General features: G+C 49.0%; 1 protein-coding gene across 1 annotated transcript in view; it reads left to right on the top strand.

Moving 5' to 3' along the window:
* TSEN2 (tRNA splicing endonuclease subunit 2) overlaps nt 1-15,126 on the top strand; it is an 83,123-nt gene that overhangs the window by 5,539 nt on the left and 62,458 nt on the right. Inside the window, exons 2-4 of the mRNA XM_082266534.1 lie at nt 4,909-4,999; nt 7,019-7,055; nt 8,537-9,002. Of these exons, the coding sequence (XP_082122660.1) occupies nt 4,909-4,999; nt 7,019-7,055; nt 8,537-9,002 (594 nt within the window). The remainder of the gene's footprint in view (nt 1-4,908; nt 5,000-7,018; nt 7,056-8,536; nt 9,003-15,126) is intronic.

Genomic DNA, 15,126 nt, shown 5'->3' with positions numbered 1-15,126 from the left:
GCAGAGAGAGGGGGGGGATGGTTTCCAGCAGCCCCCTCCTGAGGAATGTCTACTGATTAACTGAGACTATTGATAAACATGTTAATGAGCTCACCTGGCCGTCTACTAAGGGAGGAAGCCAGGATGCATTGTGGGGATGTTTTGCTTCTGGGAGTCTGTAATGTGATACATGTCTGTTTGTGTTACAGTCTTCCATTTGGTCCCCTAAGGGAGTGTCCACCAGGTGGGAGACCTGTATAAATACGGGGGCAGGTAGCCCTCAATAAATATACCACTGCTTGACCTTCCACACGGAGCTTTGTCTCGTTCTTGGGGGGATTCACTGTATGCTGTTGGAGACCGATTGCTAGGAATGTAAGCTGATGTATGCTTCTCCTGTTCGTCTGCTAGCAGCTATTCGTGAGGTTCCAGGTTGGAGTGCTATATTGTATCCAGTTCGGGAGTCTGATGTTCTGCAGTAGCTGTGCCTGCTCTCTCAGAAAGGGGCATATCACCTAAACGGATTTTAACCCCTTGTCCAGCAGTGGAGTTCGATGAGGGTGCCATGGATGACCGAGATGCAGTCCGTAAAGGCATCTGGTACCAGGCACTGGGCATTGTGGAGTACCAGCGGGGTGAGAGACTCCCCAAGGAAGACCAGCGGTTGCAGAAGCGAGTAGCCCTGCGGATGCCCTTCCTGGGGGAGCAGCCCCGGGAGGAATGGGTAAAAGAATTGGAGCTCCGGGTATGGCAGGAGATGTGGCTGGAGGATGCCTACCAGGCGCTCTGGTGGTGTGTTGCACAGTACCTGCTCTGGACAGCCGAGCATGACAAGCCAGAGGGAGAGGAGTTTGATGGTCCTGGCTTGTTATGGGAGTCTTTTTCAGAGCTGGAATTTGGGAGCCCTACACAAGCCCGGTTCAATGATCTCTTGGAGTGGAGGGAGAGCAGGTATGACTGGGACGACGCTCACGAAATTGAGCAAGACCTGGTCCACCTGGTGACCCGGGAGATGGAGCTAGAACAGGGCTACCAGCAGCTGTTCCAATACTATGAGAAGGCTCAGCAGGAGAGCAGCAGGACAGACCCAGAGCCAGACCCATTCAGAGGGGATGACATGGTAAAGTTTTACTGGGAAGAACCCCAGGTGGCCCGTAGAGATGGGACCGAGGTCTCTCCACCGGTCCTGCAGGGAATTGGGAGCCCAGTCTCCATTCCCCAGCGGCAGTGTAAAGTGCAGGGAGAGGAGAGCAGCGTCCTCCCTCCCCAGCGGCTGGCTGAGTTACAGGGGGCAGAGGTAGTTGTTCCTGCCCCCCAGCAGCAGAGTGATATGCCAGGAAGGCAGTGTGAAGTGCAGGGAGAGGAGAGCAGTGTCCTCCCTCCCCAGCAGCAGCATGATTTGTTGGGAATGGGGAGCCCAGTCTCCATCCCACAGCAGCAGAGTGTCCTGCAGGAAACAGAGAGCCTAGTCTCCTTTCCCCAGCAACAGGACACTGTATTGGGAGCAGAGACAGACGGTCTCCCTCCCCAGGGGCTGGAAGTATATTTGGGAGAGGAGCTTGTTACCCCCTCTCCCCATGGACAGTTTGATTTGTTGGGAATTGGGAGCCCAGTCTCCATCCCACAGCAGCAGCTTAACGTACCAGGGGGAGACAGTAAGCCCCCCAACAGTGCAGATGGGACTGTGGTCTCTGCACTCACAGCACAGGGGGTAGGGACAGTCGGTCCTGACCCCCAGCAACAGGGCTGTTTAGCCAAAGGGAAGACAGTCGGTCTTCCCCCACAGCAACATGGTGGTGTATCTAAAGGGGAGACAGGCGGTCTCCCCCTCCAACAACCCGTCTCCAACCAGGCTACTTCTGTGGTAGCGCTGGAACCAGGACTGAGTACCGCTGGTCTCTGCCCACTCAGCAACCCACCAAGGCACCCTACCAGTCCCCTACACAGCCGTGGTGAGGCACCTGGACATGGACAAGTTTCTCCTCTACCCAGGTGTAGTGACCATTTATTGTGGGTGGGCTGTACTGTTTTTTCTGCTTTGTGGGTGGGCTGCTGGACTAACGAGGGCACTGACCGGCAGGAGGTCAGGTACCCTGTTAGTCTTTTTGGAAAGGGGGAGAGATGTGACGAGACCAACCTCGCCACATTGCATTGGAGGAGCCTGGTTGCCCGCCTGCTGCCTTTGGACTATGGACCAGGTTTTAAAAGACTTTGGCTCCATGGCGATTAAACTGTATTCGTGGGGTCTGAGTGCCATTCACCTAATAATGTGCACTCAGACCTGAGCTATCTGGGGATATGTGACATGTCTATGTTTAATGTATAAAAAGTAACTTTATATATTTTAAAGCATAATACTGTATTTTGGTCCCCATGTGTGTAATGGAGTCTCGCTGTGAAAACTAGCTTTAGCTGCAGAGAGAGGGGGGGGGATGGTTTCCAGCAGCCCCCTCCTGAGGAATGTCTACTGATTAACTGAGACTATTGATAAACATGTTAATGAGCTCCCCTGGCCGTCTACTAAGGGAGGAAGCCAGGATGCATTGTGGGGATGTTTTGCTTCTGGGAGTCTGTTATGTGATACATGTCTGTTTGTGTTACAGTCTTCCATTTGGTCCCCTAAGGGAGTGTCCACCAGGTGGGAGACCTGTATAAATACGGGGGCAGGTAGCCCTCAATAAATATACCACTGCTTGACCTTCCACACGGAGCTTTGTCTCGTTCTTGGGGGGATTCACTGTATGCTGTTGGAGACCGATTGCTAGGAATGTAAGCTGATGTATGCTTCTCCTGTTCGTCTGCTAGCAGCTATTCGTGAGGTTCCAGGTTGGAGTGCTATATTGTATCCAGTTCGGGAGTCTGATGTTCTGCAGTAGCTGTGCCTGCTCTCTCAGAAAGGGGCATATCGCCTAAACGGATTTTAACCCCTTGTCTGCTGAAACGGACCGTTACACTGTTTAAAGCCGGATTTGGATACAAAAATATTTCCCAAGCTTTATACATCCCAAGGAGCACTGTGCAAGCGATAATATTGAAATGGAAGGAGTATCAGACCACTGCAAATCTACGAAGACCTGGCCGTCCCTCTAAACTTTCAGCTCATACAAGGAGAAGACTGATCAGAGATGCAGCCAAGAGGCCCATGATCACTCTGGATGAACTGCAGAGATCTACAGCTGAGGTGGGAGACTCTGTCCATACTACAACATTCAGTCGTATACTGCACAAATCTGGCCTTTATGGAAGAGTGGCAAGAAGAAAGCCATTTCTTAAAGATATCCATAAAAAGTGTTGTTTAAAGTTTGCCACAAGCCACCTGGGAGACACACCAAACATGTGGAAGAAGGTGCTCTGGTCAGATGAAACCAAAATCAAACTTTTTGGCAACAATGCAAAACGTTATGTTTGGCCTAAAAGCAACACAGCTCATCACCCTGAACACACCATCCCCACTGTCAAACATGGTGGTGGCAGCATCATGGTTTGGGCCTGCTTTTCTTCAGCAGGGACAGGGAAGATGGTTAAAATGGATGGGAAGATGGATGGAGCCAAATACAGGACCATTCTGGAAGAAAACCTGATGGAGTCTGCAAAAGACCTGAGACTGGGACGGAGATTTGTCTTCTAACAAGACAATGATCCAAAACATAAAGCAAAATCTACAATGGAATGGTTCACAAATAAACATATCCAGGTGTTAGAATGGCCAAGTCAAAGTCCAGACCTCAGTCCAATCGTGAATCTGTGGAAGGAACTGAAAACTGCTGTTCACAAACGCTCTCCATCCAACCTCACTGAGCTCGAGCTGTTTTGCAAGGAGGAATGGGCAAAAAAATTCAGTCTCTCGATGTGCAAAACTGATAGAGACATACCCCAAGCGACTTACAGCTGTAATCGCAGCAAAAGGTGGCGCTACAAAGTATTAACTTAAGGGGGCTGAATAATTTTGCACGCCCAATTTTTCAGTTTTTTATTTGTTAAAGAAGTTTGAAATATCCAATAAATTTCGTTCCACTTCATGATTGTGTCCCACTTGTTGTTGATTCTTCACAAAAAATTACAGTTTTATATCTTTATGTTTGAAGCCTGAAATGTGGCAAAAGGTCGCAGAGTTCAAGGGAGCCGAATACTTTCGCAAGGCACTGTAAAAAGGTGAACTTATCCTTTAAGCCACACAGTGGGGTTGATTTACTAAAACTGGAGTTTCTAACTTCAGCTTGTTCAATTATGCCCCTTTTACACTTGTATGACTTGAAAGTCACATGACTTTAATGTAACTTGAAGCAATGCCTGTGTAATCTTGAGGTTTGTGGACCTCAAGTCGCATCAAAATCAGACCAAAGTAATGCAGGGATTACTTTGAAGTTGCACAGATATAAATGGTACTTATTGGAAATCATGGGGTAAGACTTGTCATGCGACTTTGCAGTCCCAAGTTGCAGGACAAGTCGCACAAGAGTGAAAGGGGCCTTTAAGCTTTGAAGAAAAAAAAAAAACCTGAAAGCTGAGAGAATTTTGCACTCTCCAGTTTTAGTAAATCAACCCTAATTCATGCTGGAAACTCTTGTACTTCTTTGGAGCGTATTGCGTCCCGCGATTTTGTTTGCGCGATGTTGCCGCGATTCGGCAGGCGGAAATCGCGGCAACATCGCTTGGCGTTTGGGGGGCTATTGCAAATCAACGGGCAACGCTAGGCGTCCCGCGATTTGCAATAAATCTCCGGATCGCGGGCGGAACCGCGGCGGTTCTGCCCGCGATCCAAACGCTGACATGTGAACGGAGCCTTAACCTAAACAAGCATTTAACCCTTGCAGTGAGAGGGCAGCTCACTGCAAGAGATGATTTTTACTTTTCCCGGAGAGTGAAAATGATGTTGCAGATATATATAAAATTGAGCCTGTATTTTAAGTACCTTTCTTTTCTTCACAGGGATATTTTGGGAAGGGGATTTTGTCAAGAAGTAGACCTGAATATAACATTGAGCAGGGTGAGCTGCGGGTCCGGTGGAAAGGACGTAATTGTAAGTATAAGCAGTAATGTACATCACAGATTCTACATTGTGGGTAGGTTACTGTAATTAATTATACTGTAATATATTTTGGTAACCTTTAAACACCTGAAATGTGGTCAACTTGAAATTGTAATGGCATCCAATACTCTTTATTAATATTTAAAGCTTATGTTTTTACATAGATATACTTTAGGTCTCCTAGCTGCTGACAGGGCTAGATATTCAGTTTATGTATTAATATGACTGCTAGCACTACCACTCAAGCCAGTTTGTAAACCACAGCAAGAGCTATAACCAATCTGCAAAAAGCAATTTAGAAATACATATGCATCTTGGTCTCCTAACTGAAAAATGAAATGTACTATACTTAGCTAGAAACCTTCTAAATCAAGTGGTTGTAAAGGATGAAGCTTTTTTACCTTCATGCATTCTATGCATGAAGGTAAAAAACCTGTGTGCACATCATCCGCAGACCCCCCAATATCTACCCAAACCCCATCTTGATCCAGCGATGTGCATGAGAGCAGCGGCTCTCACCAGTCTCTACGTCATGATTGGCTGAGACACAGCAGCTGCTGTCAATCACAGCCAGGAGGAGGGAGTGGGGACAGGGCTGAGCGGCTCTCTGTGTGTCTTTTTATAATAGCACACAGAAGCAGCTCGGGAGGGAGCACTCCTGAATGCCCCTATAGCAAGTGACTTGCTATGGGAGCGCTCATGTGGCACCAAAAAAGAGAAGGATCGGGGGTTACTCTGCACAAAACCACTACATGGAGCAGGTAGAAGTATAACATGTTGGTTATTTGTTTTTTAAAAACACATGAACCTTTAATATTACTTTTATTTTGAAATCTTGTTAAAGATGAACTCACAGGTATGTTTTTTTATTGCATTCTTACTTTGGATTAATGTAAGTATGCATATCTCATACTTGAAGGGCCACTGGGGAAAATGACAGTCAATGTAGTAGTCAGTGATACTGCAATGATAGCTCTTTCCTTCTGCACATTTGACCACAAGGGATTCACAGAACACTTTTTTTCCCTTTTCTCTGCCTGCAAGGCTTACTTTAAATTATGTAGAGATTGTGAAATCACTGCCCCTCCTCTCCACCTTGTCCAATTAGAACACCTTGTAGTCATTGTAAAAAATACCTGATGTGCTGTGAATGGCGGCAGTGCCAAACAAGTGAACCCATGTGGGTAGTGTGGATGCTGCTCAGCACAGGATCCAGAAGGTCCCCACTTCCCCAGTGGCCCCTTAGGTATTAGATATCTATACTTACATTGCTCCAAGTGGGGCCAGTGTAAGTAAGCAATAAAGGTTACATCTGGAGTTCAGCTTTAAATTTTTGTCAAGTGCAGCAGGTATCAGAAATATCTCTGTAAGGCCCCTTTCACAAAGGGAGTCCGTTCAGATCTGCCTGTCAGTTTTTTTGGTGGATCTGAACGGACGCCCCATGTATCTCTATGGAGACCTGTCCGCTGACATCCGATCCATTAAAACCAGACAGATGAAAACCCTATTTTCCATCCGTCTGGCGGATCAGATGAGAACAGACACACAGTCCGTTCCCATCCGATTCCCCCATAGAGATGCATGGGGACCTGACAGCTGTGTCTCTGCACACAGCGCGGAGACACAGCTGTCATCGTCTGCTCAGCGGGGGATCGGCAGATCGATCCCGCGCTGAGAAAAATGGAGTACACCTGACAGACTCCGTGTGTGAAAGGGGCATGCCTTATTCAGTAAACCCGTTGAAAAAGCAACAGCGATGTGCAAAAAATATGACTTGCAACCAGTTATTCTGTTTACTGAAGCAGATCAATAAAAGTTTATTTTAATTGGTTGGTATGCAATATTCTGTGTGTTGTTTCGAAAAAAAAAAAAAAAACGGGATGTCATTATGGGCGAGCATACTCTAGGATTGTGCAGTTTTGCTAGTTTTGTTCAAGTTTTATACAATATGTTAGATTATTTCATCTAGGACTAATTCTAAAATACTTAATAAATGTCATTATTTTACAGCTTCTAAAATGAAACTACCAATTATTTCATCCAAAAAGTAAGTATTATTAGTTATCTTGTAACTGTGAGGCTTGCAGCATCCACTAGAAGATCCAATCAAAAACATTGCTGCGCCTGGTGATGTCATCACCCTTTCCATAGTGGAATTCAGCCCTAACACTATTAACCACTTGCCGACTGCCGCACGACTATTTACGTTGGCAGTCAGCTCCTCACAGGCAAAGTGACGTAGATCTACGTCGCTAGCCTGTGAGGGTCTAGGGAGCGAGCACGCGCGCTCCCGCGTGGTCACGGACCCCCCCCCCCCGCGCGTGTGACTCTGCGTGTGAATTGCCGCTGCAAAGGGAGAAAGTCAGGCGGCTGATGTAAACAAGCCGCCTGTCATTCTCCCCTGTGTAGAAACAGTGATCACACGGTTCTACTATGTAGGACCGTTGATCATTGTTTCTACAGCTCAACCCACAGCCAATCACAGTTAGAATCACGCCCCTAGGGACACACACAGCCCCTCCCTCTCAAATAAAGTTAACCCCTTCACTACCAGTGTCATTTTGCAGGAACAGTGCATATGTATAGCACTGATTACTGCAGTAATGTCACTGGTAACCCCAAAAGTGTCAAAAATGTCAGTCAAGGATCCGATCTGTCCGCCGCAGTGTCGCAGTACCGCAAAAAAAATCACAGATCGCCGCCATTACGCGTTAAAAACAAAAATGACAAAAATCTTTCCCTTTTTTAGTAAACGCGATAACTTTTGCGCAAACCAATCAAAATACGCTTGTTGCGATTTTTTTTTTTTTTACCAAACATATGTAGCATAAAACAAATTGGCCGAAAATGTTAAAAAATTTGGATTTTTACATTTTTTTGGGGGGGAATTTCATATAAAAAAATGTGAAAAATATTGCTTTTTTTGCAAAATTGACGCTATTTTTTGGTTTATAGCGCATGATCAAAAAATCGCACAGGTGATCAAATACCACCAAAAGAAAGCTCTGTTTGTGGGAAAAAAAGGACGTCAAATTTGTTTAGGTACAGCGTCGCACGACTGCGCAATTGTCCGTTAAAGTCACGCAGTGCTGAATCGCAAAATAGGCCCTGGTCAGGAAGGGGGTAAAATCTTCCGGGGCTTAAGTGGTTAAGACACTACTGAACAATTTTATAATTATTTAGTAAAATTGTTGTGTGGGACTATTACTGTCCACTGACAGAGATCCAGAATAATGAGCCGTTACTTTGTTGTAACTGGAATGATGTTAAATCAAAAGTACCTGAATTTCACTTGATACTGTATCAGCTTCTTGAATTTCCTTGTACAGCAAAGTAATCAGTCTGCTACTTCTCCTTCCACTGTCCAGTCATAGACACAGAGAGGGACAGAGCTGGCTTAATCTCAGAACTGGATAGACAGAAATGAAAATCCTTTGATAGTCAAAACAGCTCTTGTATTTGCATTTTATCTGTGCAGTTAGGGGTTTTCCTGGAATTCACCTTTTACCAATTATAAACTAATTCTAGATACCAGCGTCACGTGGAGTGGGCTAGAAGTCTCTTGGAAGGGCAAGGAATGGACAGGAGTTCTGCTGACAGGATTCTTGGAGATTATTGCTCCCCGCTTGATTTGCCAGAGGATAAAAATGAAACTCTGGACCTCAAAGCTCAAGAAGAACTTAATACTGCAGATGAAAGAAATGAGGTTATGGAAGGTAACCCCCTTTTTGACCCTTTAGCAAAGTATAGCTCAGAGGAGCTGGAAGCTCAGGAACAGTACATTGTACCAGATAGAGAAGTTCTGGAGAAGATGCATTGTCATAGACACGATGATTTGATCGTGCATTGCGGTTGTAGGCCAGAAAAGCAGACTGTTCAAAATAAAGCTGCTGAGAAAAGTGTAATTGATGGGGATGAGCATGAATATGTCTTGGTGGAAGAGGAACAAGACGCTGCTGGTCTAAAGGATGAAGATGTGCAGGAGTACAAAAATGTAAGTTTTCCTGCCACTAAACCTAATGCTGTGTTACATATTATGCTTTAATTAATTAGAGCAATGGTTGTAAAAGTCATTATATTCAATAATCTAGTGAGAAATGTCCCTTATGCTGAACTGCCAAGGGAATTTCAATAAAGCAGAACTAGAGTTTACATAGTTGGTAAGATTGAATAAAGACACCGAACATCAATGTCACATTTTCAATATCCCTGTACAAATCAAAATGTTTTTTTCTCTTACGTCCTCCGACAGTCGCCGCCTCTTCATATTCGTCACATATGGGGTATTAGACTTTGCTCCGAAGGAGTAGCTAGGCAACAGAATATGTTAACATTAAAGCTTTTAACATATCCCACCCTCAAGGGGTGGTCCCCTCAGTCAATACCCTCCTACTTCCTGCAACCATATCTCAGTTTCAATGTCTAGCTTGTCAGGAGTGGCTGGCTCTCTCTGTGCTGGGGCTTTGTGCCCCAGACTCTTTCTTCTTTTTTGATTTTTTGTTTGAGTTTTCTCTCTACCTTTACTTAGCTGTTCTTTTTGTCAGCATTAGTTAGTTCTTCGGATGAAGAGGATCATGCGGGCTGGGTCTCGGGCTGATCCCCCTGGTCGCAGGTCGTGGGTCAGTGGCTTCCCAGCCTGCCATTGAGCGTTCAGCCAGGTAACGCTCCTGGCACAGTGAACGACCCATCCCTGTTCGGTGCAGGGATGATTGGTGAGGTGGCTACCTCACTGGACGCTGTGCGGTTTCTTAACCCCCATTCTGTGCGTCTTGTATGCGACTCTCCCTGCCTCATGTGCAGCGGCTTGTTCGCCTGTGCGGGTTCCCCACGCCATTGTGAGGTAAGTGTATCTATGTGGGGACCTGTCTGTCTGGGGGGTGTCAGTCTGCGACTGTGTAACCTGCCTCTGTTCACACTGTTTGTCTCCCTATCACTCGGCTGCATGCTGTGGGCTGCAAGGGGGGGGGGGGAGCTGTGTGACACTGTGTGTGTCAGCCTTGTCAGTGTGAGAAGCTGTGTGCTGTGGGGCATGTTTTGGGCATGTTTGGGCACTATACAGCGATCGCTGCGGCGATCTAACATGTTTTTTTATACATGGATGACATGTGTGCATTACTGTACTGTGGAGCGGCGGTTTCGGCGCCAAACGGCGCCATTTTGCCTACACTCGCTCCGGCCGCATGTTCTACATGCATGGCGGCCATTTTCTTGTAGCCTCCCATAGGCTTTCATAGAGCGCCCTGGCAGCATCACTTCCTCTTCTCCAGGAACACCGATCGAGGCAGCAGCAGCGGCGAGGGTCTCCTCAGGTTATATCCTTCTTATCCATTGCCTGTGTCAGTCTTATTGTCCCTGTGGGGGTCTCATTGTGCTTGTGTGTGGTGCGGTGGGCTGCGCTCGCCGCGCTTGTTAAAGGGGCAGTTAACCCTTTATTATCCGGCATTGGTAATAGGGGCAATGGATTCTCAGGAGGGCAAATTTCCTACCGCCTTGGTGGAAAGCCAGGGGACCGCTGTTTCCCCCCCAGGGGGGGATTTAGCCACTATTGTGGCTGGCCTTGCTGCTCAGGTGCAGATGCTGGTGGCTGCTCAATCTACTAAAAGACCCAGAGTTTCTCTTTCCTCTGATTCTGAGGGTGAAGGTGATGGGGCTGTTATGGCGGGGGCCTCCTTATCGGGGTCCCGCTCCTCCCTGGACCTAGTGGGGTCCGAGGTGGAGGCTGAAGTTGAAGGGGTTGATAATTCTCCCCCTGGCTCGCCTGAAGAGCTTGCAATCATGGATGAATTGATTGCTTCCATAAAACAAACGCTGCGTTTGCAGGATGAAGTGTGTCCCCCCGCTGCCTTGGCGGCTTATGGGACGCAGAGAAAACGCAGGACGCCGCAGGTTTTTCCCTGCAATGATGATTTTCAGCGCGCTGTTAAGGAACAATGGCGCAATCTACGCAAACCTTTTGCTGTACCAAGTAGGTTCAAGCTGCGTTATCCTTTCTCGCCTTCCACTGATGAAAGGTGGTGTGTGCCACCCCCAGTGGATCACGCAATTGCGGTTTTAAACAAATCCACTGCGATTCCTGCAGAGGATTCCCCTGTGTTCCGTGATGCCACGGATAGGAGATTGGAGTCTCTTGCCCGTCATACTTATTCTGTTACGGGTTCTATGCTTAAGGCTCTGTTTGCCTCTCTCATGGCGGCCCAGGCGGTCGCAAGTTGGACGCAGATGCTTAGGCGCGTCCTAGTGGCCGATTCGGCCTCGCCGGCGACCCTGGATATGGTGGATCAAATCCACCGGGGTGTCATGTATCTGTGTGATGCGGACTTGGACCTAGTCCCGTTAGCTGCACGTGTGCACAGCGTGGCGGTGTTGTCTCGCCGCCTGGTTTGGTTGAAATGTTGGTCGGTGGACCAATCTTCACGTAAGACCTTAGCCAATCTGCCTTATGATGGGTCTCGCCTTTTTGGGGAGTCCTTGAATGTGTTGATTAAGGGGATCACCGGAGGTAAGAGCACTCTCTTGCCCCATTTCCCAAAGGCTAAGGGGGCTTCTGGGAAGAAGCATGCTAATTTTCGGCCCCCTCAGGGGTCCTTTCGTGCCTTTCGGTCGCACTACAAGGGCAAACCGTTCAAAGGTCAAGGCTCTCAGAAGAAGCCCTGGTCTGGAAAACAGAAGTCCGGTCAATCCGGATCCGCAACCCATAACAGTGCGGCCTGAAGGGGCGCCCTCACCCAGTTTTGGGGTGGGTGGACGCCTGCTCGGTTTTCTTTAGCCCTGGTTGGCCCGCGTGCGGGACAGATGGGTTCAGGAGATCGTTCGATCTGGTTACAAGATCGAGTTTCTCTCTCGGCCGGAGAGCAGATTTTTTCCCTCAAATCTTCAACTGTCTCCAGAGCGTTTACGGGACCTGCACCTGGCGGTGCGGGACCTGAGGGCTCAGGGAGTGGTAGTTCCGGTGCCTCATCGGGACAGATTTCGGGGGTTTTATTCCAATCTGTTCACCGTGCCCAGAAAGGAGGGCAAGGTTCGTCCAATTCTGGACTTGAAGGCTCTGAACCGCTCTGTGCGGGTTCGCAAGTTCCGCATGGAATCCCTGCGGTCGGTGGTGGCTGCCCTGGTTCCGGGGGAATTCATGGCCTCCATCGATTTGAAGGATGCGTATCTTCACATCCCCATTTTCGAGGGTCACCAGAGGTACCTTCGATTTGCCATTGCGGAGGATCACTACCAGTTCGTGGCGTTGCCTTTTGGTCTCGCCTCGGCTCCGCGGGTCTTCACCAAGGTGCTTGCACCGGTTCTGGCATTATTGAGGGCCCAGGGCATTTCTGTCCTGGGGTATCTGGACGACATTCTGGTTCGGTCTGCGACCAGCCAGGGTCTGGAGAAGGACCTGTCTGTCACGATGCAAACTCTGCAGGAGTTTGGTTGCACGATAAATTTTCCAAAGTCGACACTGAGTCCGTCGGTTCGTCTTCCCTACCTGGGAATGATTCTGGACTCGGTGCAGGCGAAGGTCTTCCTGCCGGAAGACAAACTCAGAACTCTTCAGGAGGAAGTCGGGTCCCTCAGGGACGTTCCGCACTTGTCTCTGCGGACGTGCATGAGATGTCTGGAATTGATGGTCTCGGCCTTCGAGGCGATTCCCTTCGCCCAGTTTCACACGCGGGGTCTCCAAGCGGAGATCCTGTCCATGTGGGACGGGCGACCTCAATCTCTGGATCTTCAAATCTCGTTGAGTCATCGCACCAGAAGAGACCTTCTGTGGTGGCTCCAGTCCCCGATGGTGTCCGGGGGCAAGTCGTTTCGTCCTATCTCGTGGACGGTAATCACTACGGATGCCAGCCTGTCGGGCTGGGGTGGTGTTCTGGGCGTTCTGTCCGCCCAGGGGACTTGGTCGGAGGGGGAGTCCTCCCTTCCGATCAACATTCTGGAATTGCGTGCGATAAATCTCTGTCTTCATCGCTGGACGGACCGGCTGCAGGGCTGCCCGGTTCGGGTGCAGACGGACAATGCCACGGCGGTGGCCTACATCAACCACCAAGGGGGCACCAGGAGTGCCCGAGCGGCTCGAGAAGTGGCCGACATTCTGTCTTGGGCCGAGACTCATGTCCCGGCGATAACGGCGGTTCACATTCCAGGGGTGGAGAACTGGCAGGCGGACTATCTGAGTCGCCAGACCCTGGATCAGGGGGAATGGTCTCTCCACCCGGCTGTCTTCCAGATGTTGTGCGCGAAGTGGGGTCTTCCAGATGTGGACCTGTTCGCGTCTCGTCTCAACAACAAGGTGAGAAGGTTCGTGGCAAGGACGCGCGACCCTCGGGCAGACGCGTCGGACGCGTTAGTGGCCCCGTGGCATCAGTACAAGCTGATGTACGCGTTTCCACCGATTCAGTTGCTGTCCAGGTTCCTTCGCAGGTTACACTCGAAACGCAGCACGGTGATTCTTGTGGCACCGGACTGGCCTCGCCGGTCCTGGTACGCAGACCTCATGAATCTGGCGGTCGACGCCCCGTGGCGTCTGCCTCTTCGAGACGATCTCCTGTCTCAAGGGCCGATATACCATCCTGCTTTACAGTCGCTGGCTTTGACGGCCTGGCTGTTGAGACCGAGGTCCTGAAGGAGAAGGGTCTCTCCCCAGAGGTTGTTCATACCTTGATCAACGCGAGGAAGTCTTCCTCGGTGAAGGTTTATTACCGTACTTGGAAGGCCTATTTTGCCTGGTGTGAGTCCAGGGGGTTTTCACCCCGCACGTACTCGGTTTCCCGAGTGCTGTCTTTCCTTCAAACGGGTGTCGATCAGCCTTTGGCGCTGGCTACGATAAAGGGTCAGGTGTCTGCACTGGCCGTTCTGTTTCAACGTCCCGTGGCTTCCAACTCCTTGGTTGGCACTTTTGTTTAGGGAGTGCGGCATCTGGTTCCTCCTAGGAGGGATCCTCTGCCCCCTTGGGACTTGAATCTCGTTCTATCTGTGTTACAACGTGCTCCTTTTGAACTGATCAGGGAGATCTCGTTGTCTATGTTGTCCAAAAAGGTCGCCTTTTTGGTTGCGATCACTTCGGCTCGCAGAGTGTCGGAGCTGGCGGCTTTGTCCTGCAAGTCTCCGTATCTGGTTATTCATTTGGATAAGGTGGTCTTGCGACCTAATCCTTCTTTTCTTCCAAAGCGAGTTTCGGAATTCCATCTTAATGAGGATATTGTCTTGCCTTCGCTGTGCGCGAAGCCTACACATCCAAAGGAGGTGAGATTACATTCTTTGGATGTTGTTCGGGCGATAAGGGTTTACCTTAAATCGACTGAGTCTTTTCGAAAGACGGATTCCTTGTTTGTTCTTCCAGAGGGTTCTCGGAAGGGCATGGCGGCGTCGGCCTCTACCATCGCCAAATGGATCAGGCAGACCATTGAACAGGCCTATGCTTTGCAGGGGAAGGTTCCCCCTGTGCCTGTGAAGGCGCACTCTACTAGATCTCTGAGTACGTCTTGGGCCTGTCGTCATGGGGCTTCTGTAGCCCAGGTGTGTAAGGCGGCGACCTGGTCGACCGTGCACACTTTCACAAAATTCTACAAAGTAGATGTTCAGGCATCGGCGGATGCTTCCTTTGGCCGCAAAGATCTTAGTGCGGCGATTCCCTAGGGTCCCTTGTTGGGGACCTCTGACTGTTGGGATAAGTTTTTTTTATCCCCTGGTTATTTGTCTTTTCCTGGGTTGTTGCTCCTGTTGAGCACCTGTTTTTTCCTGTTGCCCAGCTGGGTTCCTTCCTTTGGTAAGGTTCCTTTCTTTGATGCGGAGACTGCGTTGCCTTTCGGCGCGGATGCGTTTCCCACCCCTCATGTTTGCACTGCTTTGGGACGTCCCCATATGTGACGAATATGAAGAGGCGGCGACTGTCGGAGGACGTAAGAGAAAACTGAATTTTTGTAAAATCTTACCTGTAAAATTCCTTTCTCTGAGTCCTCCGACAGTCGCCGCCCCCGCCCCTCTTTTGGGGTTTGGTTGTATACTCTACTGCTATTCCACTGAAACTGAGATATGGTTGCAGGAAGTAGGAGGGTATTGACTGAGGGGACCACCTCTTGAGGGTGGGATATGTTAAAAGCTTTAATGTTAACATATTCTGTTATAGTCTA

Source organism: Pelophylax lessonae, assembly GCF_965119305.1.
Source record: "Pelophylax lessonae genome assembly, chromosome: 8".
Taxonomy (NCBI): domain Eukaryota; kingdom Metazoa; phylum Chordata; class Amphibia; order Anura; family Ranidae; genus Pelophylax; species Pelophylax lessonae.
The sequence above is the reverse complement of the archived record's forward strand: the minus strand, read 5'-3'. Positions and strand labels throughout refer to the sequence as shown.